The sequence below is a fragment of the Cheilinus undulatus genome, linkage group 3, assembly GCF_018320785.1.
Source record: "Cheilinus undulatus linkage group 3, ASM1832078v1, whole genome shotgun sequence".
Classification (NCBI taxonomy): domain Eukaryota; kingdom Metazoa; phylum Chordata; class Actinopteri; order Labriformes; family Labridae; genus Cheilinus; species Cheilinus undulatus.
Window position 1 is genome coordinate 3424737 of NC_054867.1, and position 26857 is coordinate 3451593.

Consider the following 26857-nt stretch of genomic DNA (forward strand, 5'->3'; position numbering starts at 1 on the left):
TATCCGATCAGGAGACTGGATCTGGGGTTTCAAGGCTGTCATTTGGTTGGATCAGGGAGGGAACCAGGAAGAGAAGCTCACGCTGACCAGAGTGTCACCATCCTGCACGCCAAGGTAGCCCAGAAGTCCTACGGCAACGAGAAAAGGTCCCACTACTGCCAAAACATGGCCCACTTATACAATAAAATTCCACCATTTTTTCAGGTTCAAGTGTGATTTTTCAATCAACCGCAGGTTCTTCTGTCCTCCTCCGTGTGTTTACATTAGCGGCCATGGGTGGAGAGTCATGCAGGAGCATCTCAAAGGTAAAGAAGCATTTAAAAATCATAAAGGAAAAGTAGCTCTCCTGTCCCTCCATCATCGTTTCTCTTCTTTGTGTTTTTCTCCCCTCTCTCTTTCTGCAGCGTCAGGCTTCGGAGACTCAGCGTATCGACTGTGTGGTTACATGTGTCTGGACAGCTGCAGTCAGTCACAGGCCGACACCTTCAAGCTGGTGTTTGATGAGCAGCCTCACTCCAGGGTGAGAGAGAAATGTGTCTGAATCTGATCCTCCGCCAAGTACACTCCTGTCTGCTGCATCTTTTTATGCCTGTTAAATTACAAAAACAGATAACTCACTCCAAGTTTACACTGCTCTGTATTCTCTGATCTAGCCCTGATTTTCTTCTCCAAGCAGCAGGATTTCTGCTGTATCCTGATCCTTTTTGGCCCCTGACAGATGAATAAGACAGATTAGACTGATAAGGTCAAAGATTCATGCCAGGATCAGAGACAGAAGTTTAAGTTACTGTCAGAGGAGAATTTCAGACCAAAACAAACGCTCTGCATGAACACACCTCCATCCCTCAGGCTCCTCTCCTCTCCTGCCTCCACACCTCCCCTACCACTCCCTCCAGTTTCAACAGCTCCTCTCTGACAATCAGAGACTAGAAGATCTGTGTGAATCGTTGGAACTTTGAGTGTTTTTGGCTTGCCTTTGTAAAGTTCACTCAGTCTTTGTCTGAAGCTGTTTAACTTTGCAGTAAAACTCTGCAGCTGCTGGATGACGCTATTCCTCCTTGGTAACCCAGAGAGAGAGAATTCACACCGACTACTTGGTGTTAAATGTTTGTTTGCCAAATAAAAGCAGACTAGAGGCTAAAAGCTACCACAGCAGGCACTAACCCTGCAGTCACACATACACCTAAAGCTCTAGGCTGGAACAAGACAGTAAAGAACGAATATTACAGGCTGGGTTATGTTATTTTGAAATAGCTTATCTTACAAAAATTCTCTTTTTAGTTGGAAAGGTTTGATGTCCTGGTTTTAGACAGGATATCTTAGGAACAAATAAAGTTTTATTTCATCCTATTAAAGCACCAATGTATCACTTTAACTTAGCCTTTTTAGAGTCAATCCCACAGTATAAAGCTTTCAACGGTGTCCATCCCATTTTCACAGAGCGCCCTGGTTGCTGCTGAAGTGTGCATCAAACATTACGGCACTAGTCCACACACCAGCCTTCAGCTAAAAAGAAGCCAGTCTCATCTCTGTGTGTTTGCTACAATGAGGCTGACAGCAGATAAACATGAACCCACTGAGACCGTCGCAGTCATATACGACAAGAAGAAAAATGTTTTATTTAAAGTTGAATAACTTTTGAACCATAAACCACTTACACGTTTATTCCTCTGAAAGCCCTCCATTGTGCCGTTCTGGTGGCGCCTTCACCATTCTATGCTTTTGCAGCTCTAACAGAAGCGTTTCTAACGAGCCTGGAACCCTGGGGTACCTACTGGGGTCTTTAAAGGAACCCTGCATTGGACAAATTCACCCTATTGGATAGATATCTATATCTCTCATACATATTTGCAAGAAAAAACTCACTAGATATCTGCATTTTGAGTAAATTTGAGCTTATAAACTCACCAGGAGGCCACCAGGTTTCTGGTCTGCATTGGTAGAGCGCTCCTCAGCTTTTCCTATGTCTTAATTAGGCCGGTCACGCACGACAGGATTTTAAGCCCGATTTGGGGCAAGTTTGGCCTCCCCGATGATCGTGGGGGCGTATCCCGGGAGGAGCCTTGTCGCAAATGACTGTTTGTCTGAGTTGTCTGCATGTGTGTGGTGTCAACACGCTTGTTTTACTACTCCAAATCGCGTTGTAGCCTCCAAAATCCTGAATCATAAATATCAAACACGTTTGATATTTACGCTTCTAGGTTGTAGTGCCGCTGATGGAGTACCCACAACAACCAACGAGAGCGAGCAGACCAGGTAGCATCACAGCCAGATCATACGTACTTTCACCGCTCACAACCATGAACACAACTTTAACTTAATTTCAGCCATGATTTCATCCCGAGTCTTTCCCTTGTATTATGATTTTTGCTTCACCTGTAACACAGGACAGCCTGTTGTGGAGAGACAGCAAGACGGTAGCGACAGAAATCCATGTTTCGTTTTTGTTTTTTTTTCTTTTTCTTCTGAAGTCACATGATCACGCGAGGTTGTAGGCAGGTCGGCAGGTGTGTGGTCTCCAGTGATCTGACAGCCTGGCTGAGTCGTCCAGTGTGTGGGTTCAGAGGATTAAAGATGACAAATCTTTGGAAATTGTCCTGAAGTCTGTGGTCTCCCACAGTTTAAAAATCATTCCAGATTTTTAAAGTCATCCAGTGTGTGGCCGGCCTTAGCTATTTCAGACTGATAATGTGTTTTTGCTGCTTGCTGATTTGAGATCAGGTTGTGATTGGGGGATTTCAATATTGGCTTAGAATTGCAACCAATCAATAAGTTTGGATGTTGTTGATTCTGGTACTTTACCTTCTAGGTTAGACTAATCCACCCTGGGCTGAATTGAGTTAATGTGAGATTTTCTGATATTTAATTTGTTTAATAGTTTGTTTTTACTCGTATTTTGGAAATCAGACGGCTGAAATAAAATAATAATCAGCAGAGCTTTTAGATATTGGGAACATAACCAGAGGTCACTCAGGAGCTGACTGCTGTGATTTAAGGTCTTAGAGTAAAGCAGCTGCAGATGAGTGAGATCTTCCTCTGCTCCTTGTTGTGTCTGAGCCACAGACCGCTCTAATGTTGACCCAGACGCTCCTTTATTACAGACCGCTGTTGACGGGACAAACAGTTAAAGAACTGTAAACACACCATGTGTGTTCACTGGCTCTTTTTTATGAGCTGACAGGAACAACACAGTTTAAAGCATGCTTCAACTGAGATACAGTAGAGGATTCAGGAAGGATGAACCCTGAAGAGGGGAAACGATGTATGCTGAAAACTGTGTTGTTTTTTTAAAAATTAAATTAACACAATTGTTTATGCACCTTCTCTGCAGATGCCTTTACCAGCTTGTGTAATCTCCCTTCAGTGTCTGATTAAAGTTTTCAGATTTTCATGCAGTCCTCCTCTCCCGTCGTCAGCAGATGTTCGCCTGTGCCAAGTCTCTGTTCATCTCTGACCAGGACAAGAGGAAGCACTTCTGCCTCCTGCTCAGACTCTTCCTGGGGAACAGACAGGAAGTGGGCTCGTTTCAGAGCAGGATGATCAAAGTCATCTCCAAACCCTCACAGAAGAGACAGTCCATGAAGAACGCTGACTGTAAGTCAGAGCTTTTGTTCTTGTCATAACATTTAACTCCATTATGAAGTCTAAAATGTGAAGCAGGTATTCTCAGAGAGTTCATAAAGTACTGAAACAAAGTCAAGGACCCACCTGGAAAATTAAACATCAATTTCACTGTTTCATTGACAAATCCAGACAAAAAAGGCCTAAATTCACGTGTATTTATTACGACGGTGAATTAGGGCCACTGTCGAAAAAATTAAAGATAATTATAATTGTAATCTTTCTGAATAATCCCATGAAGGATGGACACGTAGATAAAATATTCATCATTCATAATACAGATAATCTGCTAATCTTTAAGAAAAAAACTCAAAGTTCTCTCATTTAAAAGTCACAAATTTGCAAAAAAAAAAAAAAAAAATTGAAATAAGTTATTTTCTGTAAAAAGGCGTAAATGTATGTGAACCAACACGTACCATTTTAGAGATAATAAAACCCAAAAGTTCAAATCCAGCAGTTTTCAGTTTGGTTTGTACATTTTTAGAGTCTAAACATGCTGGCAGAGAGTCTGCTGGAAAAAAGCCTCAGTGAATATCTCAGGTGGAGCTCTGTGGAGTAGTTCTGCTGGCATGTGCCACAAACGGATCATGGTGCGTGCTGCAGAAACCCAAAAGATCTGCTCTGCTGGGCTGACAGAACACTTCACAGATGTGCCCTGTAGAAACTGTTAGGGATAGGAGACAGCTTCTGTGTTTATTCCATCAAATACACTGATGCTGCTCTTTTTATGAAGAAAAATGAAAGTTATGCAATAAATGTTCTTAACTTCAAGATGTCTGTCAAAAATCCTCCCTGTGGTGATGTTTTTATCACATTAAATGACTGAGAAAATAAAAGTGACTTTGAATAATGTTAGTCATTGTTCAGATGTCCTACATGCAAGCTTTAGTCTGGCCATCTGTATGAACTAGAAAGGTCTCAGCCTAATCCTACATATAGATATGGATCATCTCTTTTGCATTTAGACCGATCGCTCTCTCAGCTCTGAGTCAATGGATATGGAACGACACAGAGGTCTGAGAGACTGACAGCGGGATGTTTGTATCATGGTTTCTTCCGGTGTTGGGTCACAGCAGGCCAAAGGTTCATTATAAGTCACCTGATACCCTGCCACACAAATACTAAAAGGAGACATCAGCCTGACAGCTGAGCTTTCACATCAGGTGATGTAGATCGAGTTACCATGAGAGACTGACCCCTCACCTGTGTGTATCTGTAGCGGTTTGTTATAACGGGACAGGACGCCGCCCCTTCAAACATTGATAGAGGAACTACATTTATAAATGCAAAACAAATTAACCAGATAATGTCTAAAATACACCTGCAGCCTGTCAGCAGTTTGAATGGGAATCCAATCACACTGGTTCATGTGTGTTTAAAGTCCTGAGACTTTCGCCAGGATGAATTTGTCTCAAGTTTCCCACAGGATGCAGCAGACATGCATACTGCTGTCTTTTGCAGAATAAGTAATGAAAATGTTGTTAATGTGTAATGTTGCCCCAAACCTCTGCAGAGTAATCATAGTAGTCACAAGTGTGAAGGCCTGATGGGTAAAAATGAGGCAGAAATCAGTCAAACATGAACATGTTTTAAAGCTAAAGGACCATATTTGACTTCTTGGTCCAGGTTTTATTTGTTTTTGAGGGTATTGTGAATTCTCTGTGTGATTTTTCTCCTTTCTTAGTCTTCTGTGTGTGTCAGAGGAGTGTGAGAGTCTCCAGTGAACCTGCATGTCTGCAAACAGGAAGTGAAAACCTCTCAGTGTGTATTTGAGTTTTATGTGTTTTTCTTTGTTTTTACCTTGTGTTCTGTGTCGTCATGTGTTTCAGTGTGTATCTCGTCGTGCTCCAGAGTGGCTCTCTTTAACCGTTTGCGCTCTCAGACGGTCAGCACGCGGTACCTCTCCGTGGACAGAGGAGCCTTCATAGCCAGTGCCAGACACTGGAGCGCCTTCACCATCACGCTGGGTAAATCTGTGTGTGTTTTAAAGAGTGTGATCACTTTATGTTCACTCTCTCTGAGTCACACATTAACTTGTGCAGCACTGCAGAGGTCAGACTGTGGTCAGTCTGTCCATAAATCAAATATTTGACTCCATATAAACACAGAGGCTCTCTCTCTCTCCTTACACCACTGGCTGATCCTTCTAGTGAGGCTCTGTATGTTCAGCACACTGACTGTATGTGTATAAAGATGGACAGTGTCTCCACTTCTGTATTTGGAGCAAAAGTGAAGCCAAAACAACACCATGGGGACATACTTGTTGCCAGAGTGCAGCAGGTGGTGCTGCAGTATTTACTTCCTGTCCATTCATATCTAAAATTCATATGACTCAACAATAAAACATCAGCACCTCCTCAGGTGGGAACGGTCTGCAGAAGAACTGATCCTTGTGTCAGTGTTCGTGGTTATAACAAGTCTCATCCAGCTCGAACTTTAACTTTTATCAAATATGAAAGTTAAAGTCTACTTTTGAAGGTACAGAGGGCGTCCACCTCACAGACCCTGAATGGTAGATCTTTCCAGTTAGCATGAAGGAGGCAGCTCTTATGTCAGCTGATAAAGTTTCACATGCAGAACCAACCTGAATGAGAGGAGAATGTTTTGAGCCCAGCAAAAGAAATTTGAGCAAGCACCTAAAGTCAAATCAAACAGACATTTAGAGCACAGAGAGCAAATCTGAGAGCAAGGAGGTGGTGTTAAGAGAAATTCAAAAAACATAATCAACAGATACTCTTAAAATGTTCAAATACGCTCTTGTTTTGCAACAATAATGACTCCGTATGTTTTTTGGCTTCACTTCTATGGAGTCAGAAAAAGTATAATAGTAAAGTTTGTCATTGATTTAAAATCCTCAGAGTTTTAAAGACGAGGCTTTCTTTGCTGTGGTTGAAAATGTGAGGGACATGAGCTAGTGTCTGCATTTAGCCCGTGCTGCAGCTGGCAGTGTCATCCTTGTGTTGGATTAAATGTATGGTGGCGATGTGCAAAAACTTCTGCAGGTGGAGATGCACTTATAAAAATAACATCATCACCACAAAAATAAAGACAGAGAAGGATTTGTAAAGTTCTGTCTAATGCTGTTAGTGTAGACAGTGAATACCAGTGGGCCCAGTACCAAACCTGCAGGTACCCCTGGTTGAAGAGAAGAACATCTGAACCCAGGGGCGTAGCTAGGGACTTTGGTCCCCTCAGAAAGAATATTACACAGAGACAGAAAACTCTGATAGGAGGAAATACTGTTCTCCTTCACTTAACCCTTTACATGCCAGCACAAACAGACAAACGTGATTTTAGGGGTTTATTTTCTCAGAAACATTGTTCAGATGCTGATTCTGAAACTATGAGAATATAAAGTAAAATTTGAACTGATGCTTGGTCAAATGTTATTTAAAAAATACTTAAGCCATTTTAGAGGGCCTCGAGGACCCTGATGGTTTTCTTCTGTAATAACATCCTTAAGATGACACTGTCAGAGCTCCAGGACTCATCCATAGCCAACGTTTGTCAGGGTTTACTGCTCAGTCTGGGTCTTTAAGTTGTGATGCTTCATTGCTCTGACGTCTCCATGACCAGAGGGTCAGGAAGGTGGAGTCTATTTAGTCTCATTGGGTTGAGACTTGAACGGGAATGAAGACAGACCCTCACTGGTGTCTGACAAGTTACCCTCCAGGGACTGGACTCACAGCACTCAGCCACCCTGCTTTAATACAGCCACTGTGTGACTGGTTCAACACCAGTTTTCCTCAAACTTCACTGGAAAAGCCAGTTTAGAAACCTGTGTGGTTACAGAGTCAACACAGAAGCCGATGTGCATGGACCTCCCACATCCAAACCTCCAAACCTCCATCATCCATTCCTCTGCTGTCTGCCTCCTCTGCTGTCACAGAAACAAATGCATGAGTACGAGCTCCTCAGACATCCAGAGTCAGAGAGAATATAAGACAAGATATTCCTTTATTAGTCCCACAAGGGGAAATTCTTTATAATATATAATAATATATAATAAAGAAAGATGTGGTGACACTGTGATGACATTATGCTGAGAGAAAAGTGAGTTTATTTGACTGTGATTATTCATGTTCTGTGTGTGTGTGTGTGTTTGTGTAGTGGAGGACCAGCGAGCCGAGCATGGAGACTTTGTCCTGAGTGAGGGTTTCATCTGTTACGGCTGTGTGGTCCAGTTAGTGTGCACGGAGACCGGAGTGGCTCTGCCACCAATGGTAATGCTTGATTCCATTAAGATCTGTAGACGAGACACCACAACCCTTCATAAGCCATAAAGATTAGTACTCAGTACTCATGTCCAGAACACTGACGCTACAAGACTGCTCAACCTGGTCTCGTGGTGAAACGTTCTGAACCATGGCTGTCTGCTCATTTAGAGAGAGAGGACGGGGAGGCGTGAGCTTCTATTCATCACTAACTGAGCGTCTGTGGTAACAGCACAGCTTTATCCAGTGTCTTTATTAACGTACCATTACAGCTCAGATGAGGATCTATACTGCCCATGGTAAACATCATCAAGAACTACAGCTCCAGTTCCAAAAAAGTTGGGCTGCTGTGAAAAATGTAAATAAAAACAGAATACAATACTTTTCAAATCTCATAAACCCATATTTTATTCACAATATGTTAACAGCATATCAGATGTGAAACTGAGACATTTTACCATGTCATGAAAAATATTAGCTCGTTTTGAATTTGATGGCAAGCAGCTAAAGCTGAATTTTTCTGTTCCAGCCTCACAAAAACTTGTGACACAGACTGAACTGAATGGAAAAGTTCTGTTTAAGTACCTGTCTATGCAATTCTGCTCTATGCCAGGGGTTCTCAACCTTTTCAGCCTGTGACCCCCAATATAAAGGTGCCAGAGACCATGGACCCCCACTGTACCTGAAGGTGGTTGAACAAAGCCATGCACGTTCAGGAATAGTTTTGTGCAGACAGAGCCGCCCATTAGGGGGAAAAATGGGAGAGTTTTCTGGGGCCCAGCCAAACTGGGGGCCAGCAAAATCATGGTCCATTGTAAAGTTAAGCTGTGGTATTTTATATGTATCCTGAATTATAACCACTCTTATCAAAGAAACAAATTTTAATTCATTTGTGTAGAAAGTAGCACTCTTAAAAATGTAAATGTTGAAAACAGAATTCAAATGCAAGAAAAAAAATAGCTGAAATTGGTTAATAATAGCAAGACATGTTGGGAAAGGTGGTGATTTAAAAAGTAGCAGAAATAGTTTTTAAAAAATGCCAAAAAATTAGATAAATGTGGAAAAATAACCAAAAAAAAAGGCAAAAATGGGCTTATTTAGTGGTAAAAGGGGATTCAAAAGTAGCTGAAATTCTGTTAAAGTGGTAAAAGTAGGTGGAAATTTTGTGAAATGGGATGAAAATTGATATAAACTGGCAAAAAATGGGTTAGCTGAGGCAGAAATAGTCAGAAACTGCCATAAATGGGCGTATCAAATGTGGGAAATGTGGCTTGAGAAGTGGTGAAAGGGGTTAATAGAGGAAACAATGTGTCAAAAGAGCCAGCAATAGGCAAAGAGTTGCAAGATTTGGTTTAGAAGTGGCAAAAACAGGCAGAAATAAGTGGTGGAAAGGGTTTAAAATTGACAAAAGAATGGTTTTTAAGTTGCAAAAATGTGTTAAAATTTCTCAAATTGGTAGGGAAAAGTGATGAAAATGTGTTAAAATTTGAGAAAATTGATGTAAGTGTCAACAGTGTCATTTAAAATATGTTCTTAGTTTTTTAAGGCATCTGGACACTCCCTCTCAGTGTCTCCCGACCCCAAACGAGGTCCCAACCCCAACCTTGAGAACCCCTGCTCTATGCCACTGGCTTGTGAACCCTGCTTAGAAAAAAAAATCCAAAATTTGGACATATTGAAACAAAAAAAAAAAGTAACGCAATAGGTACTTTCCCAGGTAACTAGTTACTTTTATAGTGGAGTAATTCAGTTACTAACTCAGTTTCCTTTTGGGAGAAGTAACTAGTAACTATAACTAATTACTTTTTCAAGTAACGTGCCCAAAACTGTTAGTGACTGTGTTTACATGAGTATCCCAGTTTCTGTCAGGTTTTTTGAGGATCCCGGTTTCTGTCAGGTTTTTTGAGGATCCCGGTTTCTGTCAGGTTTTTTGAGGATCCTGGTTTCTGTCAGGTTTTTTGAGGATCTCCCATGGTTTTAAAAACATTTCAGATTGGAGAATCGTCTAGTGTGTGGCCGGTCGAGGATCCCGGTTTCTGTTTGTGCATGTATACGTTGTCAGAAACCAGGATATGCCAGTGTCCTGGTTTTGAGAAACCTGGTTCGCTACCTGGAGAACTCCAAAAGAAAGCGGGATACTGCGCCATGCGTACGCAGACTGGTACTACCCATGCAGGTGTGACTCTAAATTTACTTCAGGTACTCTGAAATATTGGGGATGTGTGGCAGAGGAACAGCTGGTCTGATCTGTGCCGGCTGCTCAGTGGGTCTGTGTGACCTAACAGCAGTGTTGTGACTAAACATGCTCATATTAAGATGAACGGTCGGTGAGTTTAGTTTCTGTCAGAGACAGAGAGAGCAGATGCATTTACAGCACAGGGTAGCAATCCAGCTAAGACTGTCAAGACGTCCCAGACCAGATATAAAGAGCTCTTCTGGTCTTCTTTTCAAAATAAAAGCTTGAGCTACCAGTATTTTCACTCACTCACTCACCCTGCAGGACCGCTTATACTCTCGGTTAAACTTCCATAGTGATTAATAATATTTATTACAGCCTCATATTCATAAGAATTGGAAAGGTGTTGTAGCCAGGTGTGTACAATATTCAACATGATGATGGCATTTAATAGTGTTAAAACCCCAAATTATTTACAGTGGTGTTTTTCCTCCTCAGATTTAAAAAATTGCAGAAGTTTCATTTAAAAAATGAACTTCACAGACGTCTGATGCAGTGATCAGAAACCAGGATTGTAGTGTTTGTCATGTACTCAGTGATATGAATAACCAGGTTTCTCTGTGCTCATAGACACAGTATCCCAGATAAAACCTGGATATGACTCATAACCGGGACACTAAAGTCCATGTAAACACACTCGCTGTCTCTTAAAGAGTTAATGTCTGTGAGTGAGGAGGAAAAAGCTTTTAAGCATTATAAATCAGATCTTAATCTAGTTTTTGAGTTTATTCTGGACTGACTGGGGCTGACCCCTGTGAGCGTGCTTCTCCATCTTTATCCACTAACTTCCACTGTTTTTACATGCAGGCACAATTGCTTGGACTTGATTCAGGTTTCTGCTCCAAACTGGACAAAACCTAATATGCTGTACCTGAATCATGTGCCCTCCAGGCCCTTGTGGAGCTGGGGTCCTGGTCTGAAGATCATGCAGGTCTATGCTTGGGGGCCCCCTCTGTGTGTAACCACAAAAAGAAGAGAACAAAGTCGCCTCTGTGGGCTGAAGCTGCCTGCTGTATTCTCTGAACACTGACAGACTTAAAGAATGATAACTACTCTGCTGCTGTATGTCTCACAGATGTGAGTCTGTGCGGCTCTTATATAAGGTGGTAACCCCGTAAATGCTCTTATTGTAGAGCCGATCCTCAGGTTAAGTTTTATTTAGACAAACCTCTCAGCAGAATCCTTCACAATCTGCTGACCGCTGTCTTTCTTAAACTGCTGTCATAACAAGCTCAGCCTCAGGAGCTGCTGGATGGTTAACGTAGATCTACTCACCTCCATGTGTTTTTAAATCTGAAGACTTCTGCTGGACGTTTGTTTGAGGAGACAGAGATTCCTCCTGTGATTTGGTTGGCTGTTTAGCAGCTTGGCTCAGCTGTTTAGTCATGGTCAGGGTTCAGAGGCTGAGGAGGTGAAAGAAGACGTACCAGACCAGAATAAGTTCATTTCCATCAGCAGCCTTGGTTTAAATATAAGACTTAACATTATAACATTTTCTCAAATGGGATCAAGACATCAAGAGTTAATGTTCCTGTATTTATTGGTGATTTAATTCCCTGGTAGTTTTACTTTGCCTTCCTGTCACACTGCTTTATCTTTATATTGGCACAAAGACAGAAAATATCTTCGCTGATTCTGCATCATCACGCTCTCAGGTGATTCGTAAAGTCAACAAGCAGCACGCCATCCTGGACGTAGACGAGCCGGTCTCTCAGCTTCATAAGTGTGCCTTCCAGTTCAGAGACGATCCCCACTCCTACCTGTGTTTGTCCAACGACGCCATCATACAGTACCAGGTGAGAGCCCGTCATTCACTCTGTTCCTGCTCGTCCTCCAGCTCCTCCATGTTCTCCTCCATCTTTCCTCCACCAGGCCCAGTCCAGCATCAGAGACCCGAGCAGAGTGGTTCTGAATGACGGATCCTGTTGGACCATCATTGGAGTGGAAGCAGTGGAATATACCTTTAACCAGGGTCTGGCCTGCATCCAGACACCAGTCACTCCATTTCCTGTGATCGCTGGTTTAGAGGTGACTTTCTCTGTTTGGTTCTTGTGTCTGTTTTGCTTTTTTTTTAGCTGGTCCAGTTTCCACACTAAATCACAGCTGTACGATGTATTGTTGTAAAGCTGTGATGATGATGAGTGCATGGGCAGTACTCACCTGAAGGACATCAGGCTGCTGCGTCTGCTGTTTGATGCAAACAAAGCAGGAGTTTTCACACTATCATGACAAAGCTACACTAAAAGTGTGTGTGATATCACTCTCAGCAGTCAGAGAGATGAGTACTGTGCTTACAGAGTCTGTGCATCTACTCCATCTACATTCAGGCTACAGGGAAAAATCCCTTATTTTAACCTCCATCTGAAACGCTTAGTTTTTGCTGCTCTCTTTAACAACCCCCGCCCCCACCCCACGGACCTGCTTTCCTCCAGTTGGCTGATTTTCTGGAGGCTGGCCGGGGGCAGGAATCAATGTTTTGTACCCGCCCCCTCCAATGTGGCTATGTTTACGTACTTGTAAACTTTGAATGAACCGGTCCGACTGAGTAAAATATGGCAAATTTTGATATACGTTCGTACGTGTTAGACCCGGAGTCTAAACCTGATAGTTTGGAGAGAGAGGGGGAAGAAAACCAGCAGCAGTGACGGATAGAGCAGGATGTATCTGTTTGGTACGTGTTTAATTACTGTGTTACTAAATGGCTAAAAGGCCTTGTGGGGGTGGTCTGTTCCGCTTTGCCGGCAGCACAGATGAACCAGTCAGGAGATCCTATTGCGATGACCTCATCAGTTCACTCCATCGAAATCTCGTCTCAGGAAGATCTCAGGTATCTCGGGAAGATCTCGGAGAGATTCCCAAGGAACCCTTTTCATCAGTTTACACTCTAATTCCAAGATTTCTGCCACATATGTTTATCTTGCAGTTCGCAAATTTGCATGCATGAAGTATGGACACCCAACATTGTGACTTTATATTTATGTTTTAAAAATCAGAAAAGTGTAATACCCCCTCTTTAAGTGATCAAGACCACAATTTCACTTCTTGTTGACATGAAATTAAATCATATGTAAATAAAATTAGTTGATATTACTTTGGCATTACGGATTGTTATAATGAGGGATTAAATCAGAGATTGAAGTGAGTCGCTCACCAAAGCGAGATACGATGTCTGTGTTTGTGGCTGACAGATACGCAGAGAAAACATCTGTCATCCTGAGCGCAGCTGTTTTAATCCCACTCAGGAGAAGTTTGGTTAATAAGGCAAAAACCTCTGGATGCCTTTATAGACTTTTTTAAACTCCTGTCCATATCTCTGACCTTTCCTGTCACATCAATGAGCTGTGATCGCAGGTCCTCATGTCTGCGTAGTTTAAAGAATGAGTTAAGGAACAGCAGCGGAGACTCTCAGACCAGCACCCTGGTACTGCTGGCACTAAACTCAGACAGAACCCGAGCCCTGGACCAAGCAAAACTCATTGATGGCTTCGCCCTCAAGCATAACAACCGGGAGATTGTTTTATTATGGAGACATCAAAAGAGAGTGTTATTTCAGCTGCAGAGTGTTCATTAAATGCATTTGGGGATTAAGGCACCTATTTTGAATTCTTGTTCTTATCTCTTAATGCTTTTTCATATTAAGGATATAATATGATAAGAGCCTTTTGTTGGCTTTAAAGCTGCAGTGTTGTTAACTGGCAGCAGAAACTGGTTGAATTTAGTAACTGAGGCTGAAGTGTTCGTGCATTAAACATGCGGGCCACACTAACACTACACTTCGATGTCAAGTGGGGGGCTGCGGGTTTGAGACCCATGCTCTAAATGGACCTGCGTGCTGCAGCTGTCACTAATGTTGACCAATTATTATTGCATCTGACCATAGATGGACAACAACAGAAGTGAATGCTTTCCTTCACCACATCATGAAACCAGAAGTTCAAAACTTAAACATGGCTAACAAAGCAATAACTAAAACTGCATCTGTTTACCTGGAATCCCTCATCCAGGGCTACACTTCTTCTGGACCACTAAGTTTGGCCTCCTTTCTTCCTGTTGGTAGCAGGAAGCGTCATGGAAGCTAAACACTCTGTGCCTGTATGTGTTCATCGGCAGAGAGGACAGTGTTATACTTCAGAAATATCTCCTTTATGTTGTACTTTTGGATGAAGGGTCTTAGTGAATCAGCCGTTCCAGTTACACGCAGCGTTTGTGTGATCCTGTATGCCTCTGCTGAGTTTGTTGTCAGACTGTGAGCATCTCATAGAGCTGTAAAGGTTTTTATGTCTGCTAGTGTTGTTATCAGGCTGCAGAGTTGCAGATTATTGACTGTAAATTAGACTGTGCACTGACATTAGAGTTTAAACATTTACAGCTGGTCGTTCCGTGTCATTTTTACAATCAACAATGGGGAACGAGCGGTCAAAGGGTTTTAGTATTTGGTAACGCAAAAATACTCTAATGCAGTGGTTCTCAACCTTGGGGTCGGGACCCCCACTGGGGTTGCAAGACACTGAGAGGGGGTCTCGAGATGCCCCCCAAAAAACTTTTAAATTACACTGTTGCCACGTTACACCATTTTTGTCAAATTTTTTACCCCTTTTCATTATTTTTTTCCTGCCAATTTTAACACATTTTTGCCATTTAACACATATTTTTGTCAGAATTGAACTTTTTCCACCACTTTTTCTCTGCCTGTTTTTGCCACTTCTAAACCAATTCTTGTAACTTAAGCTTAATGTTATCTGTACCATTATTGCCACTGTTAACCCCCCCCCCCTTTTTTTTTTTTACCAGTTTTTACACCCAATTTCTCCCATTTTAACCACATTTCACCATTTATTTATGCCCTATTTTGGTAGTTTAACCAATTTCTGCTATTGTCTTCCTACTTTTTCTTTCTTAGTTAACTCTTTCTTGCCAGTTCATATTAATGCTTCATCCCATTTCACCAACTTCCCACCCATTTTTTGCCACTTTAACCCATTTCTGCTACTTTTGAAATCCAATTTCACCACCTTTTCCACCATTTTTTGCCATTATTAACCCATTGTAGCAATTTTTAAACCATTTCGATTCTTTTATTCTCACAAAAGGGTTTTATATTTCTAAGAAGGCTTTTTACTAAGAAGGCTTTTTAAAAAAAAAAAAAAAAAAAAAAGACATTTTTGGCTCTTTGATAAGAGTGGTTATTATTCAGGTTAAATATGACAATTATTTTGCTGACCACTATGAGCCCCCAATTTGGCTGGGTTCCAGAAAGTTCTCCCATTTATCCCCCCTTATGGACGGCCTTGTCCACACGTGACTGTTCTTGAATGTACATGGCTGTTCAACCGCCTTCAGGTCTCGGGCATCTTTATTTTGGGGGTCGTGGGCTGAAAAGGTTGAGATCCACTGCTCGAATGCGTTAGTTTTAGAAACAGATAACGCAGTAATGTAACCGATTATTTTTCTCAGTGTGTAGCGTTCAAAATAACGCCAACCAACATGAAGCATGTAATACAGAAGGTAGCTATGTAAAGGGTTAATGTCCAACGAGGTGTCCAATTATCAGGGATTAATGGACGACGTGGAGGCGTGAACCATCCGATGCACAGGAGAGGACACCTCAACACCTCAAAGGGCATTAACCTGCTTATACCTCACTTGCCAACGAAAATATTTAATAAAACTACTGATTTATAATTTCATACGTTTTGTGATCAAAGTAGAAAGTTTTACTAAAACAACAATTTTTTTGCCCTAGCAACGCCTGGGGGCTTGACTAATAACTGGAATAGTCATTCCAATCCCATAACGTTCTTAGGGAATGTAAACGTTATTCAGTACTTCAGTAAATAGGACAGGCCATAGGTATGAAGTCACAACAGAACAAAAAAAACTAGTCCGCTCAGCACACTTTCTGAACAGATTTATCAATGAAAAGACATGAAGACGAGCGAGACTGAGAGTCATCTGTGGTCAGACTATAAACCTGTACGTTACCATGAACAGTCATCTGATAGAAAGCTTAGTTTTAGCAGACCAGCTGTTTGAATAAACACAATAATTCCTCCTTCTGCACTACGAGGTCACAGACGTGAAACAGAGCTGGCCACACCTGCAGGTGCTGATTCTCCGTCAGACACGTCAATATTTATCAGGTATTATCATGCAGGTTTATCAGAAGCATTTCCTTTGGCTCTACAAAGAAATAATGGCTTCTTTTCTTTTGTTTGTGTTATTTGAATCTTCTGACAATAGTTTATAGCAGTTAGAACAGGAGGGAAGTGAGTTTTTTGCAACACTCACCTCTCAGAGTTAAGGTGAGCCTGGAAACAAGACGTACATCAGATATAGTAGATAAGAGCGTCTTACGTTACAGGTCATTTTATGTATGTCAGCTAAGTGATGGTTGATGCCGGTCCGCGGGCTCCTTAGGCTGGCAGCGCTGTACTCCTGCTCAGAAAATACGACTGTCTCAGGTTGCTATGGTTACTCCTAACGGAGTATCAGCTAACAGTTGCTGCACATTAATTTGAACAGTGTAATGATTTTTTGACCAGAACTACTTGTGAAGTTCGAACGGTGTCCATATATCAGAAGTTAATGGCATTTCCAGAGCCAGTCAGAATTGAGTTTTCACCAAGACCATGGTATAAATGACCATAATTAAGACTGACCAGGAGTAAAGAGACCATTACAGTTAAAGTGCATAAGGTAGATCCTAAAGTGCTGATGTACTGAACATGATTAAATGTGTATGTCCCTGGTCTTTATATTTAAAATCAATCATCTTGATTGATTTATAATCACACATAGCTTTATTGTTGTGTGTTGCTTACAGGTGAACGGTGGAGGACACGTCGCCATGTTGGAGATCAGTGGAGAAAACTTCAGCCCTCACCTCAAAGTCTGGTTCGGAAACAACGAGGCTGAGACCATGTTCAAGTGAGTTCAGAGAATACTGGGGGAAAAAACACAATAAGGAGTTTTGTGGTTTTTCACCCATGCAGAAAAAGGAAAATGTCCTGAAATCTTCTGTGTGAGCTGCATTCATGAACAAAAATGGATGTTTTTCTATGCAGACTTTCTCCTCCAGGACCGATTTCTGCATGAAGAAGGGACGGGCAAACATGAGGATGCAGTGGGAGAAAATCACCTTATCTAAACAGACTCTGTTTAATTTTCAAAACAACTGAGTAAAATACAAAAAAAAAAATTACATCCAAAAACATGATAACTGAGATTATTTGAAAGCATGCGCTGTTTGAAAAAATAACTTTTTTGATTGGATTTAAAGAGCATCAACGTTTGTGGCAGACTGTTCCTTCATCCATCTTGGCTTTCTGCAGCATGCTGTTTGTTTTCTATGATAATTTTCATGAAAATAACATGAAAATAGGCCCTAAAATCTTTAATTTTAAACTCTAGTGCTGACAGAGCTCGGCAGTGATCTGCAGCTTTTTAAAGTTTAAAAGTAAATCAAAATCACTGTTACTGTATTTCTGATTTTTGTGACTTTGTCCAGAACATATGTGACCCAAAAGGAAGGGTGGAAACCTACAAGCATGTCTATTCAGAGGTGTACAGTTGAAAATTCCCTTCAGACGGTGGAACAACAGTCGTATTTAGACTTTTACTGGCGTGCTGCTGTCTACTTGCCTTTATTACCTGGTAGAGAGACGGGGGGCATCATGGGAAAAACAAGCTCTGTGTCAGACATTTGAACAGGTTATTCACCTCTGAATCTATGAAGAGTTTGTGAGGAAACGTATAAATCACTGCTGTTCCTGTCAGTACAGTCCTCTGTGCCCTCTGAACATTACATTTAAAGAACTTGGTAGTTTTTTCTACTTTGAGGTTTTAATCATCTGTCTTCCAGGGTTCAGCTGTTAGCAGTATTTCTCCTTAACAATCAGTTTTGAACACCTTTGTTCTTTCTTTATGAGTTTTTCCTACGTTTGCTCCGGTGTGTTTTTCATCCAGCCGAGCAGCTCAGGGGCCAAATTAGAGTTCTAGTCTTAAGGTGAGACTGTTCAGCTCTGTAAAGCTGGCCCCTCATAAATGTTGACCCAAATATGGACATTTTATGGCATATTAAGCACCACTTCCACACGAAGCATTATGCAACCAAAGCAGGTTTTAGTGTTTCTGGTGACCCAGAATTGAAAAGCTGTTATTTCTCTGTTTGTGGAGGAATTTCAGTCAAAGATGACAGCCTTGTTGCTGCATCTGTTCTGCCTAAAAACATGCCGTGTTTGTAGGGAAAATGTCTGATTTTCAGTTCATAAAAAGAGAAGACAGTGGTTTGAACATTCTCTTCAGCCTATATTCAATTAAATGCTGCTCCATAAAAGTTGGGACGGGTCAAGAAAAGACTGGAAAAGAAACGGAAGGCTCAAAACACAGGGAACATTCCACAGGTAAGAGGTTTAGCAGATGATAGTACCATGATTGGATATAAAAGGAGCACTCCTGACAGGCTCACAGTGGTGTGAGGTTCTTACTGTGTGGGCGATTAGTCCAGCAGTTTATGAACAAGGTCGCTCAGCATGCAAATACAAAAGAATACAGCTGTTGAACTTTGCACTGATTGTGTTCTTAGTATTAATGATGCCTTCACAGATGTGTAAGTGACCCATGGGTCGGCTTCGCCCCAGCGTACGGCGCTATGCTATTGTGTCATACGCACAGCAGTGTAGTCATGCTAACAACAGCTAGGTCATGCTAACAACAGCTAACATGCTGCACGCCCCAGCGTAGGCTTGGGCAATGACGTCACGCCCCAGCGAAGAGGTTTCGCCCCACCGTAGAGGTCTCCAGATGAACGCCCCAGCGTAGAGGTTTGCTCGAGAGCTGCAGCCAGACCCTCTTGCATCCATGTCTTTATGGACCTTGCTTTGTGCACTGGTGCACAGTCATGTTGGAGCAGGAAGGGGCCATCCCCAAACTGTTCCCACAAAGTTGGGAGCATGGAATTGTCCAAAATCTCTTGCTATGCTGAAGCATTCAGAGTTCCTTTGACTGGAACTAAGGGGCCAAGCCCAGCTCCTGAAAAACAAGCCCACACCATAATCCCCCCTCCACCAAACTTTACACTTGGCACAGTGCAGTCAGACAAGCACCGTTCTCCTGGCAACTGCCAAACCCAGACTCGGCCATCAGATTGCTAGATGGAAAGCGTGATTGGCCACTCCAGAGAACAGGTCTCCACTGCGCGTCCCGTGGCGGCATGCTTTACACCACTGCATCCGACGCTTTGCATTGCACTTGGTGATGTATGGCTTGGATGCAGCTGCTCGGCCATGGAAACCCATTCCATGAAGCTCTCTACCATTGTTCTTGAGCTAATCTGAAGGCCACATGAAGTTTGGAGGTCTGTAGCCATTGACTCTGCAGAAAGTTGGCGACCTCTGTGCACTATGCCCCTCAGCATCCGCTGACCCCACTCCATCATTTTACGTGGCCTACCACTTGGTGGCTGAGTTGCTGTCGTTCCCAATGGCTTCCACTTAGTTATAATACCACTGACAGTTGACTGTAGAATATTTAGGAGCGAGGACATTTCACCACTGGACTTGTTGCACAGGTGGCATCCTATCACAGTGCCATGCTGGAATTCACTGAGCTCCTGAGAGCGAGCCATTCTTTCACTAATGTTCGTAGAAACAGTCTGCATGCTTAGGTGATGATTTTATACACCTGTGGACATGGAAGTGATTGGAACACCTGATTTCCATTATTTGGATGGGCGAGTGAATACTTTTGGCAATATAGTGTAGATATTTAGCTTTCTTAGTTTTTCAGACATAAACCCTCAGGGTCTGCATATTCAGATTAAACTGGAAAACTTCCTGATGGTACGGTGTACAGACAAAAGTGTTCAGCTGCCTGACCATTACACCCACAGGGACTGTAATGACATCGTATTTAAACCCATGTTCCTTATTTAGAGAGTTGCCCCCCTACTGCAGCTCTAACAGCCTCCACTCCTCTTTTCACAACATTCTGGAGTGTTTCTGTGGGAATGTGTCCATTCATCCTGGAGAGCATTTATGAGGTCAGGCACTGATGTTGGACAGGAAAACCAGAACAGTCTCTGTTCCAGTTCATCCCAAAGGTGCTGGATGGGGTTGAGGTCAGGACTCTGTGTGGCCAGTCCAGTTCTTCATCAAACCAGGTCTTTCTAGTCCTCCTTTGGTCTCTGGGCCACAGTCATGCTAGAATAGAAAAGGGCCTTCCCCAAACTGTTGCCACACAGTTGGAAGCATAGCATTGTCCAGAATGTCTTGGTCTGCTGAAGCATTAAGATCAGCCTTCACTGGAGATAAGGGGTCTAGCCCAGACCCTGAGAAACAGCCCCGCACCATTATCCCTCCTCCACCAAACTTCACAGTTAGAATGATGATTGGTCACATGTTTCCACTGCTCCACAATCCCATGTTGGTGGTTTTACTCCACTCATCTGACGCTTGGCATCAGACTTGGTGATGTGAGGCTTGCATGCAGCTGTTGTCATGGAAACCCATTCATGAAGCTCCCGCTGCAGTTTTAGTGTTTATATTAATGCCAGAGGAAGTTCAGAACTCTTCTGCTATGGGATCAGCAGAGTTGGAGACTTTAACACACCATGAGCCTTAGAGTCGTTGACCCCACTCTGTGATTTTACAGTTGCTGTTGTTCCTAAATGCTTCAGCTTTCTAGTAATTCCCTTGAAGCTGACAGGAATTACCAGCAGGGATGAAGTTTCATGAACCATCTTGATGCCATCCCTCACAGTACCACGCTTAAAGTCACTGAGCTCTTCAGAACGACCCGTTTAGGATCACAGATGTTTGTAAATGGAGACCGCATGGCTTGGTGAGGATTTTATATTTGAGCTTCCAGCGTCCTCATCCTGTCCCCTGAATTCTTGATTACAGTGCTGAAACGAATCTCAGAATGTCTTATTTTTCTTCACTTCTGTGTTTGTTTTGCTATTTCTTGCTGTCAATCCCTGTCCCAAAGGCTTCAGTTTCACAGTCCAGTCTCAGTGACTTCTGATTACCGTCCCTGCCTGTGACAGACCGCCGAGGTTCTTAAATCCTGTGGTGATCCAGGGTTATTCAGACGGGGTTAAATCTTTTTCAGAAAGACGGCACAGCCAGGAAAATTACCACTGAGAGTTTGGTTTTATTCAGTTTCTTTAAATCTGATTTCTACTTTGTTTAGAAAAGAATCTCCTAACTTTTTAGGAAGATTATTCTGCAGATCTGTGGGGAGTTAACTGTTTCCATTATTACAGTCTAAATCAAGGCTGCATTTGAGACGTATAGAAGAGCTTATTTTGCACTCAGACATTAGAGAGAGGTACTCAGCTTTGGTACAGCAGACTGTCTTTAAGTCTTGTGCGGGGTCTGCTGGCTCCACATCCAGACGTTTCCCTCACAGAGTCTCATATGACCCAGTCCCAATGAAAGCAGCCTCTCTGACGTCACAGCCACCTCAGAACCCACACCTGAAGTGCTGAGACATCGTAACTCACGCTGAAATATTTCCCCCATCAGCAGTAGCTCTGCAGCTCAGAGGAAAGACGTATTTATTCAGCCACAATGAGCTGTTTGTACGAGAAACTGCAGCCAATTAGAAAGGCGATCCCCCACCTCAATGAGAGCCGGAGGTGTAGAGAAGGTTTGGATGAAACGGTGAATAAAATAGCCTTCACAGTTTCATATCAGACACAGAAGGGTGTTTAGTCTGACACATAATCCTGTCATTATCTACTCACACCGTTTATTTTCACTCATTTCTCCGGTCTGTTTTGTTGCTGCTCAGATTTCCTCTTTATAAAGTCAGAGACAAAAACAACAAACTGCAGCGTATTCAAAACACTCATCTCCACCGCTGGCTGTCTTGGCTTCTTTTGTTTTGTTTCTTTTTGCACATTTGATGTCTGTAATGAGAAAGTCAGGTTCACAGTTGAAGTACTTTATTTTCCTTCTTATTTTATTTAATTATGAGCAGTTTTTGATCTATTATTAGTTTCTTCTCAGGCCCACTGGGGTTCATCTGGTTCATTTTTTATTGGATGTTGATGTGATGATCACACTGTCCGTATATAAAGATCAGCGGCATGTCTACATGCCCTCCCAGAGCGCAAAAGTGAAGCCAAAATTTCCCCATGCTGACAGCCATACCAAACCAACACATGCATTTTATTAGTGGAGAAATCAGCGCCCTCAGGTGGATAGAGTCCAGCGCAGGGAATGGCTGGTTTTCCTGATGCCGTTTTGTCTGAGCCAGGTTTCTCTGAGGTCGTTTCGGCTGAAGCAGTTTTCACAGGAAAGTTTGATCTTGCAGTTTTATCTCTTTTTTTAATATTTTTGAAGTCATCTGAGGCTTTTCTGAGGTTATTTCATTTACACTCCGACACATTATGGAGCTTTTCAGGAGCTTAATCTGGGGCTTTTTTTCCTGATGCCATTTTGTCTTCGGCCATTTTGTCTGAGCCTTTTTTTCTTAAGCTGTCTTTTTTTTGTGACCATTTCTTCTAAGGCTGTTTCTGTCTGAAGCTGTTTTTTTTCTGAGGCAATTTTCATTAAATCCATTCCAAATATTTCAATAAAGCACATTTAAAATTAACAAAGAGTTGGCCAAAGTGCAGTAAAAACAATAAAACACAGGACCAATGTAAAAACAGGAGGACATAAGAGGATCAATAAAAACAGAGAGGATATAAAGCCAATTCTAGAGCAGCCAAAAGAGGGAATAAATGTGTGTTTCTAGTGAGGGGCACACTTAGAGGCAGAGCGATCCAGAGCTCTGGCACAGCTGCTGAAAAGGCTTCGTCACCCTGGATCTGGATCTGAGCGTCTGTAATTTCATATGATGCCGTTTTTTCTGAGTCCATTTCATCTCCACACTGACACATGTTGCAGATTTTCTAACTCTGTCTGAGGATGTTTTCCCTGAGGCTTTTTTTTCTGAAGCTATATTTTCCACACTCTCCTGTCTGCACTCAGACACATGATGGAGATATTCTGGGGATGTTCCATTTGATGCATTAGTTTTCTGAGGCAGTTCTTCTGAGGCTGTTTTGTCTGAAGCTTAACTCCATGAGGCCATTTAATCTGAAGCTTTTTTGTCTGAGGCTTTTTTTTCTGAGGCCACTTTGAGGATGTTTTGCTCTCTGATGCATAATGGAGTTTTACTCGTGACCTGCTGCTTTTCCCTTCTTTATCCTGACACCTGAGGATGTTCTCATGAATGCACTATAAAAACTTATTCACAGTGAGCACACCACAGGTTATATACACATTGAAACCCTTTGTGTCTGAGGGAAAAGCTCTTTAAGAACAAACTTCACTGCATACGTTTGCACTCTTAGATAGCCAAATGGATAATATTACTGGACAAGTGGGTTCATTTTTGTTTGCTTTGATTTGAGTCAAGAGTTCCGCTGATCTTGGTCAGTTAAAATAAATGACTTAAGTGTTCTAGAATACTGTTCTGGGTGTTATGGTTGAATAAAAGAATAAACATCTGATGGCTGCAAGTTCCCACCCATCTGTCCTGGGTCAGAGTCGTCCTGGGGTGGGCTGGTAGCAATATTCTCAGTGGGTGTGAGGCTTTAGGTTGTCAAAACTTGATTTCCCAAGCCACTAGTTAAGCCAATGCCATAGTGCAAAAAATGCAGTTCCTGGAGTGCCCACTAGAGGCAGTGTGCAGAAGCAGCAGATGTCACATACACCCTCATGTTAAATGTGCTCTTTACCAGCAGAAATAATCGTGTTTACAGCCCGGTTCAAAAACAGTTATGGTCAGAATAGTTCAGTGTACGGTGGTTGCAGTTTTTTTTTTACTTGTCTGTTCTGGTTTTAAAAAGGGAAGAGCTGATGCATGATTAGCTTCTATCCAACTCTTCCCTCCCTGTTTCTCCTCGCAGGTCTCCTAAATCTCTGCTCTGTGTCGTTCCTGACGTCTCTGCCTTCACTGACAGTTGGCGCTCTCTTCGACGCATCATCACCGTCCCTCTGTCTCTCATCCGATTGGACGGCCTGATCTACCGCACACACTTCAGTTTCACCTTCACCCCCGAGCTGCAGCCGCCGCCGTCTGTCCGAGGAGCAGCAGGAGGAGGGAAGAGAGACGGGGGGATGGAGGGAGGAGAGGAGGACGACGTGCTGTTAGAGACCATCCATCAGGAGTTTACCAGAGCCAACTTTCACCTCTTCATGCAGACGTAGCTCAGCTGATGGTGGAGCGGGATTATCAGCAGGAAATCTGGTTTACTGGTTCAGGATTAAAGCTGATGGTTGGTCAGCGGCGTGATACAGAACATTTTGATTTCATTACAACAGATGGTTCATGATTAAACATTAAACTAAAGAATTATATCCATAATCAGGACTGATGTAATATATGCACTCTTACAGACAGACCATGGACAGGAGTGTAGCTCTTTGTTCGGTAGCTGGATGCTAACACATGATGGGAATTTCCAGGATAAACAGCATTTTAAGTCATTTTAACTTTATGGATTATCTGTTTTACTTGATTGAAGGCATTGTGTTTTTTACTTCAGAGTTGTGATCACAGGTGACAGGTCAGCCAGGGGGGTTCAGGCTGATGTGCCTGACTCAGACTTTCTGATTTGATGATTATGGAAAACTTGAACTGCTTTGGAAAAAGAAGCTTTATTTGTAGCAGATTGTATCTGCAAAGCCTGGAAGAAAAGGTACATTGTTATATTTAATACTTAGCTGTTAAAGGAACATGCAGTGTAGTAATGCTGTAATAAACAATCAATCAATCAATCAATTAATAAATCAAGTAACAATGTTCCATGCTAGCACACTCCTGTTTTTACACGGTCATATGTACGCTGCAAGGCTGCCCATAAGAGGGGATAAGGGGAGAGCTCCGGGGGCCCAGCCAAACTACGGGCCGATGGAGGTCAGCAAAATCCTGATCCATTATAGAGTTTAGCCATAAAAAAAAACAGGTAAAAAGTAGCAAAAATGGATTAAAATGGTAGAAAGGGGTTACAAACAAAAAATAGATAATGAAATGCATTTTAAATTGGCAATAATGGGTGAAGAGAAGGATGAAAAGAGTAAAATGAGTCATCACAGGCAACTCTAAGTGGAGAGTGGCGAAAATGGGCAAAAGTGGGCAAAACTGATGAAAAGTGGCACAAATATATTATTTCAAATCCAGAATCTAACAATGGCAATAGCACCAATGCTACTGATCCAACACACATGCACTGATATATCAATAAATCACAGCTGTGGAGGGCTCAGGGGTCCAGCTGACTCTGTGGGCAGACCTGGGGGTCCGTATGTGTGTAGTTTGTTTGTAAACCAATTCAACAGCCAGGGTCTCTGCAGGTTTCAACAAGTCAAATTTAAGACTTTTTAAGACCATAATAAATACAATGTAAGACCAAAATCCATACTGGCAAAAAAGTAAAAAAGACATGAAGGAAAATCAAAGACCCAGAATTACTTGCAAAGTTTATATAGGGCCCTATGAAATCTGTTTTATTTTTTGCCAAACTCCATTTTTTCTGTTTTTTGGAATTCCATTTTTTACCTTTCCACTAATTTTACCGGAAAAAAGTGTCTTGTTTATGTAAATGAAATGGTGGTGTGCCTCGTGGTGAGGTGAGGCATACCGCTCAGGTGTAGTGAGGTAAAATAACTCGAAGCATGGATAAGTTTTCTTGAAGATGCAACATTAAGTCCCACGGTACAGCCCCATATGGCGCTACGTGATGTTTGCCGGTGTTTCGTGCAGCCGCTTTGACACGCTGTTATTGTTTAGGAGGGGGCGGGGTGAGTGAGGGGCAAGTTGTGCCCCGCTTTAGTGTTCCCCCAGGACACATTCCTCAGATATATGTTCCTCTTTTTAAAAATCACAGCATTTCAGTCAAATTCATTCAATTTCTGCGTTAAATTGTAAATTCCATTTTTTTTTGGCCAATTCCACGATTCTGTTTGCGATTCCGTTATAATAATACATTAATAATACATTTTTAAGACCTTGAAAAAATAATATTTAAGACATTTTATGAGATTTTAAGAGAATTTTAGACATTTTAAGGCCTTATATTCAAATTATTGGATTTTAGACGTGTTAACACTTTTTAAGACCCTGCAGATACCCTGACAGCCAAAATAAGCCCCACACAATAGAGTGGTGCAGTCGTGATGTAATTTTGTAGGCAAACCCGGAAGTTAGCATTCCCTCGGCATTGAGCCTACGGGATTTTTCAATGAGTTTTTGGATCATTGCTGAAAATAAGATCTGTGTCCAGTAAAAGTTTATGAAATGTGCACATTTTGTTCATAAAGATAATCTTCACAAATCGATAATATAAGCATCATATCTGGTTTGTTAATCTAACTGATGAAAGTAAAAAGTGAGGACGCTGGCGTGTTTGTCGTTTGTTACCATCGGCACCTCTCACTCATCCCCCGCCCCAGTTAACCAGGGCGTGCCTCAAGGCTCTGTTCTTGGACCTCTCCTTTTCACCATCTACATGCTTCCCCTTGGACAGATTATTCACAAACACGGTCTCAGCTTCCACTCTCATGCAGATGACACCCAACTCTATCTCAGCACCAAACCATCCACCCAGCTCCCTTCCCACTCCCTGGTAAACTGCCTCCATGACATCAAAGCCTGGATGACCTCTAACCAACTCAAACTCAACAGCAATAAAACAGAGCTCATGGTTGTGTCCCCCAAAGCGCTGCTGCAGAAGGTTGGAGATCTCATGCTCGATGTGGACGGGACCTCCATCTGTCTGTCCTCCGAGGTC

General features: G+C 42.3%; 1 protein-coding gene across 1 annotated transcript in view; it reads left to right on the forward strand.

Moving 5' to 3' along the window:
- The window catches only part of rbpjl (recombination signal binding protein for immunoglobulin kappa J region-like), a 31343-nt gene extending 6529 nt beyond the window's left edge, over positions 1-24814 (forward strand). Inside the window, exons 2-11 of the mRNA XM_041783018.1 lie at positions 12-114; positions 205-305; positions 405-520; positions 3417-3594; positions 5451-5588; positions 7732-7844; positions 11727-11867; positions 11944-12099; positions 16895-16998; positions 23975-24814. Of these exons, the coding sequence (XP_041638952.1) occupies positions 287-305; positions 405-520; positions 3417-3594; positions 5451-5588; positions 7732-7844; positions 11727-11867; positions 11944-12099; positions 16895-16998; positions 23975-24275 (1266 nt within the window). The 5' untranslated portion in view covers positions 12-114; positions 205-286 and the 3' untranslated portion in view covers positions 24276-24814. The remainder of the gene's footprint in view (positions 1-11; positions 115-204; positions 306-404; positions 521-3416; positions 3595-5450; positions 5589-7731; positions 7845-11726; positions 11868-11943; positions 12100-16894; positions 16999-23974) is intronic.
- Positions 24815-26857: the final 2043 nt, after the last annotated feature.